The sequence below is a fragment of the Mus caroli genome, chromosome 7 (assembly GCF_900094665.2).
Source record: "Mus caroli chromosome 7, CAROLI_EIJ_v1.1, whole genome shotgun sequence".
NCBI classification, from domain to species: domain Eukaryota; kingdom Metazoa; phylum Chordata; class Mammalia; order Rodentia; family Muridae; genus Mus; species Mus caroli.
In genome coordinates, this window is record NC_034576.1 from 69,165,229 (window position 1) to 69,170,909 (window position 5,681).

General features: G+C 52.8%; 1 protein-coding gene across 1 annotated transcript in view; it reads right to left on the reverse strand.

Moving 5' to 3' along the window:
- The window catches only part of Aldh1a3 (aldehyde dehydrogenase 1 family member A3), a 34,864-nt gene extending 31,893 nt beyond the window's left edge, over positions 1 to 2,971 (reverse strand). The window contains exon 1 of the mRNA XM_021166690.2: positions 2,811 to 2,971. Within this exon, the coding sequence (XP_021022349.1) occupies positions 2,811 to 2,909 (99 nt within the window). The 5' untranslated portion in view covers positions 2,910 to 2,971. The remainder of the gene's footprint in view (positions 1 to 2,810) is intronic.
- Between the last annotated feature and the right edge of the window lie 2,710 nt (positions 2,972 to 5,681).

Consider the following 5,681-nt stretch of genomic DNA (forward strand, 5'->3'; position numbering starts at 1 on the left):
GTGTGTGTGTGTGTGTGTGTGTGTGTGTGTGTGTGTGTGTGTATTACTCAGTTGTCCATGACATTGACCTTGCAAGCCTCAAGTGAAAACTGCAGACTGGCTGGGTGTATTTCTCCCTCACAACGTTTGTTTCTCACTGAGCAAAGCTGTTTTTGTTATTTGACCAGTAAGTAGGATCTTGTAAGTGGTTCCCGCTGCCAGTTTTCTTTCCACTAAAGCAACTTATAAACAAAACCGACGAAACAGTCACAGGCACGGCCCACCAAGGATGCCGGCTGAATTGTTGCGAATCACAATATACTAGCTGACAGGTCTAGAAAGAAACCATCTTCATCAACTTGTGAACCAGCAGGAATGGGACATTACTGAGGTGTAAGGTTAAAGATACCATGAGATGCAGACAGAATTCATATTTTATTACTGAAGTCCCTGGGAGGTGTTCTAGATGGAGGTGAAGGTGGTGGTCACACTAGAGAACCCTGCTGGCACTCTTTCCAGTAACTTCTACCAGACTCAGCTAAACTCAAAGTGACTACGTTTTCAGGAGATTTGGGGGAATTTTATTTCTCATAAGAGGGATGGCAACATTTTGTATTTTGGTGAATTGGAAACCTTGAAAGAGAACCTCTCCTACTGGGAGAGACTTGATAGAGAAGTCCCTAACATGGAAGAGGCTGCCACCTCTAGGATCAGTATGGGGAACCCCTCAGGACCCTCCCTTTCCTCATGGCCCTGAACCCAGTGTACAGGTTTGAGAACAAATGAAGGAGCTTTGATAAAGTCATCCTTCTGGAAGCTGGTAAACCGCCCTGCCATTGCCTGGGCTCCATCCAGTTCTCCGTGCTGCAGGAGCACAGTGAGTCAGGGAAACTGCGCACCTCTGCTGGCTCACAGGCCTCACAGCCCACTGCTTGTCCCAGGTCTCGATTCTGCTCTTCCACATCTTTGGCTTCTATCCTTAGCCCAGGACACCCTGATGGTACAAGACTCACCTTGGCCTTTTTTCATTGTTCTGAGGGGTCTCTGCAGAGGTGCACAGGAAGCCCAGAGGGAGCAGGTGGGAACTAGTAAGGGGATGAAAGGTGTAGCTGGGCGCCAGGCAGCTGGAGCTAGTATCTCCTGGAACATCCCTGGGGCCGAGGGTGGCAGCTCTCAGTCCCCTGCATCTTACGGTGTTCCACAGTCTCCGCCAGACACCCCCAGACCTTCAACCCTCAAAGGGGAGAGGGCTCTGTCAGAACCAACTACTCCTCTGACAATCTCCCAGCATCCTCACCATAAAGGCTGCATCTTTAAAGTGTCCCAGGAAATCGCCTAAAAAGAGGCAAACTTTTCCTGCTTTGTAGCCAGACAATTGTGGGAGGATTCCGTAAAATCCTAATCCTGTTCACTTTCTGGCTGCTGTGGTGTTTTTGTTGTTTTTTGTTTTTTGTTTTTTGTTTTTTGTGTTTTTTTTACAGAACTGTAAAAAACAAAACAGAACAGCCACCGCCAGAGCGAGAGGATCGTCGCAATGAGATCTGAAAAATGAAGCCATTCTTTGCTCCTTTCCCAGCCCTGATGTTGAAATTCTCCCTCTGAAGCTGACATGATCGAGGAAACTACATTTTAAAAAACTTTCAGCCCTCCCAGGGCTGTGCCTCTCTTGATTACAGAGCCTTCCTTGAGAAAACAGTTCATGTAAATGTCATGCAATTTATATGTCGGCCTGGCCGACTTCGGGGGGACTAAGTACCAACAGATCAGAATCTGAAGCCCACACGTAGTGACCTGCCACTTTCACCTTTTGATTAAACTTATTCAAGAGGGATAATTGCTACTTTTGAAAATAAAAACCCATGAAGGCGGCTTCTTAGCATCGTGTCAGCCGGAGTTGAGCTCGGTGGACAAGACAGGAAAATAAGAGGGGTTGAGGTTTCCAGACCTGAAGCCTATGGAGCACTGCGGTCCCTCAGACATCCGCCAGTACACCTAACAGTCAGAGCAGCGCATCTCTGAATTTAGACTTGTTCTTCCTCTCTGAGCCTTCTCTGTTACCAGACATCATTGTCCCTGAAGCTCTGGGCAGGTGAGCTCACCACTATGCCAGTTCCAGCCTCCCAGGAAAGGGCAAACACCACTAGGCCTGCCAATGGCCTTGTTCAACCCGCAGCTCCTTCCCTGTGCCCAGATCGAGAGGCCTTGAGGAGTACTCCTCAATGATGTCCGTCCATCTTTCCTCCCCTGCTCTCCTGGTAAGCTGGGATCAGGCTGAACACAACGGACAGGACGGATGGAAGGACGGACGGGGTACCGGACCCTTCTCTCATTGCCCAGGAAGACCTACTTCCCAGTTGCAGTTCCTGGTGTGCCTCAAACTCATCCTGGAGTGCTCAGGTATCTCTAGCCGCCCCCCTCCCCGCCCCCTAACCCAGGTCCTTCAGCCCAGAAAGCCCTCTACCAAGAAGTCACCCTATGCTCATTCACCAAAAGCACCAGCACTCAAAGTGGGCGGTGGCCCGGACACTTGTGGGGGGGGGCTCTGTAGGCTGCAACTCCCACACCTTGGGCGCTGCACTCACTGCATCGCTCCTGCTCCTCTTCTGGCTTTGAGGCTTAGATCGTCCAGCCAGAAGTGCAGGTTTCCATTCTGAGGTGCCCCTCAAAAAAGTGCAGTTTCCAAGGAGCCGGCCCCCACCAGAGACTCTGCTCAGGTGTGGGCAGCTCCCTGCGGACTCCCAGCACGGTTGGATCTTGGTACCCACTCTCCCTACCAGGCTGCTCGGCGCGGGAGTCCCAGGCCGTCGAGTCCGACAGCGCACCCTCCTCACCTTGGTGAACTTGACCTCCAAGTTGCGGATGGGGCGCGGCAAGGCAGGCGGTTTTCCATCCGGCTGTCCGTTTTCCACAGCCCCGTTGGTGGTGGCCATGACTGGTTCGCACTCCCTAGTCCGTGTCCCCGACGCACCAGCTCGGCCTGGGCGGTGCGCAGCCTGCTCCGGGTGACAGCTCCGCGCCTTTATGCAGCGCCCCACGCCTCCCGCCCAAGGGGGCCGCCTAATTGGCTGCAGGACGAGGAAGGGAGGGCGGGCGCGGGAGAGGAGGAGGGGACCGGGCCGCCGCAGCTACCCCTCCTGTTGTCCCTGCCCCTCCGGGAGCGGGACGGTCCCAGACCGACCTAGGCTGCGGCCAGAGAGCTCTGTCTGCGCATCGCTGGGCCGCCACACCGCGGGCTTCCGCAGCCTAGTAGGCTGCCCTTCTGCGAACTTGGGGGGCGGGGGGCACCAAGGCCGGGAATTCCCAAGGGTCGGACATCCGTCAGGGCAGGGAGCCGGCTCGTAGCGATCGCAGTAACAGGCCTCTCTCTGGGCAATCTCGAGATTTTGTCCGAGGCACCTGCGGTCCCCGGACCACCGCAGCGGCTCTCCAAAACTTCGGCGGGAGTGAGCGCTCGCTCCGGGACCCTGCGTTGTGCCTCCCGGGATCTAGACGTCTTGTGGTCACCACCCGTGGCTGCCTCAACTTGGGGTCCAGCTGCCAGAAGCCTGCGCTTCATCCTTCCCAAGCTAGGGCCGCCAGCGGAGGAGGGCTACTCTGAGCCTGGCTGACAGGGAACTTCCGTCACACCCACGACAGCAGGCTAAGCGACAGCTCTTATGCGCAGCCTTATGGAGTTTTGCGGCTGCTAGTCCTGTGACCTTCATATAAGTACGCACAACCCCAGGGAGGCAATTATTTTAATTTTTCAAACGCACAAATTAAACTTCCGTTTAAAAAAAATGGAAAAAAAAACCCCAAAACAAAACATGAGATCTTTGCAGCTAGTTGCTTTCAGACTAAAAGCTCTTAATGTTTATGTTGCTCAGAACTGCCAAGAAGGGGCTGTGGGAAAGGCATGTCCAGCTCGTTTAGGAAACGCTTCTTTCAGCCCAGGACTTAAGACTTAAGCCTCATCCGAAACCCGGGGAAGTGTCTCACCCACGTGTAGGGTGGCTGCATCAGTGGGTGAGGCTTGAACTCTCCACAGAGGAGGGGGTTTCGTCCTTAGAGAGATTTGGCCATGTGCTTCTGTGTAAGGTAGCTCTCTCTGTCTGTTCTAAGGACTCAGCCTCCATTTCTGTTCCCCATGTCTTTCCTCACTGTATTGTCACTAGGAATCCTTCTGGATAGTGGAATACGCAGTGAACCTTCAGAAGGCCCTATTTGAGCTGTGCCCTCTCAGACAGTGGGAAAGTCTTCTGCTATTAAGGATTGAGCATGCAGGTGAGTGTGGGGATGGAGGGCTGTGGGCCCCCAAATGAGCAAGGACTGACAGGCTTCTGAGAATCTTCCTTTGACACTAGGGTCACCAACATTCTTCCTTCATCTATCCTGCTCTTTCTGGGCTCCCTGCACATGTAGCTGGTCTCACAACTTCCACCTTGGTCTATAGTAAACATCTGGGGTGTCTCACACTAGGTCCCCTGGATGCTGAGTCCTGCCATCTGGGTGCTTTTGAAATGCTGAAAGACTCTTCTCTGTGCAGGGGACAGAGACCAAAGGCTGTCTCAGAACTCCTGTCCTTCAAGGCTACCCTGGATCCTGCCTTGGTTATCACTTTGAAGGGTCTTTAAGAAAATACAAACTCCAAAAATGTACAGAGGACATTGAACTTTTTAAATAATTGTTAGACTGGTAGGGGAGGCAAATGGGTTTGGGAATTAAAACTCAGCTCCTTTTTTCCTAAGAAGCTGTTTCTTTTAAGGTGGACAGCTGCCACTCTGCCAAGCACAGACTGGACAATGCAGGTTGCCTCAACTCCAACCCCAAGACTCCCTCCTGACTGTGGCATCTGCAGAGCCTTGGAGCCATTGGCAATGACCACAGGCAGACAGACTGGCTCACCTTCCCCCTCTTACCGATTCCCATGTGACCCGGAGGTCAGAGCAGAATACTCAACCATAGACCTTCCCTGTAGTAGGCAGTTCCCAAAGAGCAGGTCATGGGGGGTGGGGGGATGGGCTTGGTCTGGGCTTGTCCTGACTGGAAGTCTCTTCCTCCACACCCCTCAGCTTGTCATTCAGCAGGCAGGGAGAAGCTGCGATGTTCAAGTTCCCATTTTACAGGTGAGTAAACAGAGGCAGGTGGCTACTTGTCTTAGACCTCACTGTCTTGGAGGAACCAAAGGCAAACTGCGGGGGGTGGGGGGGAGGCACAGGATGTGAGGAGAAGCTTCTCTTAATATTTTTTTTCTGTCACATTTATTCACTCAAGGATGTACCTGTGTCCCAAGGTGGCCCTGGGGTCAACTGAGGTAATTAAGGTGCTAAGTATTTTATGAGGTAGCAAAATAGTGGGTTTCTCCCTTCTGGCTGTATCTGCCAGGAACCAGCACTTATGGCCTTGCATGGCTTTGGCCACAAGGACATGGCCCTTGGGATCAAAGGAGGAGGGACTCATTACTTAGCACAGTGGGTCACCAGGTGTCTGGGGACTTCCAGAGCATTGTGGTTGGCTCAGCTCCCTTCCAGTCCCACATCCCTGCCTCAGACCCAGCTGTGTGCTCCTGGGTTGGAACCTGGAACTCTGAACTTTCATTTCCTTTCCTGTCACCCCCATTCCACTCCCTTGTGCTTGGTGGGGGGGGGGGCTTAAGCAAGATAACACTGGATCAACTATGGAGTGCTGTATACAAGCCTGGTCTTAATTCTCCAGGTTCTCCT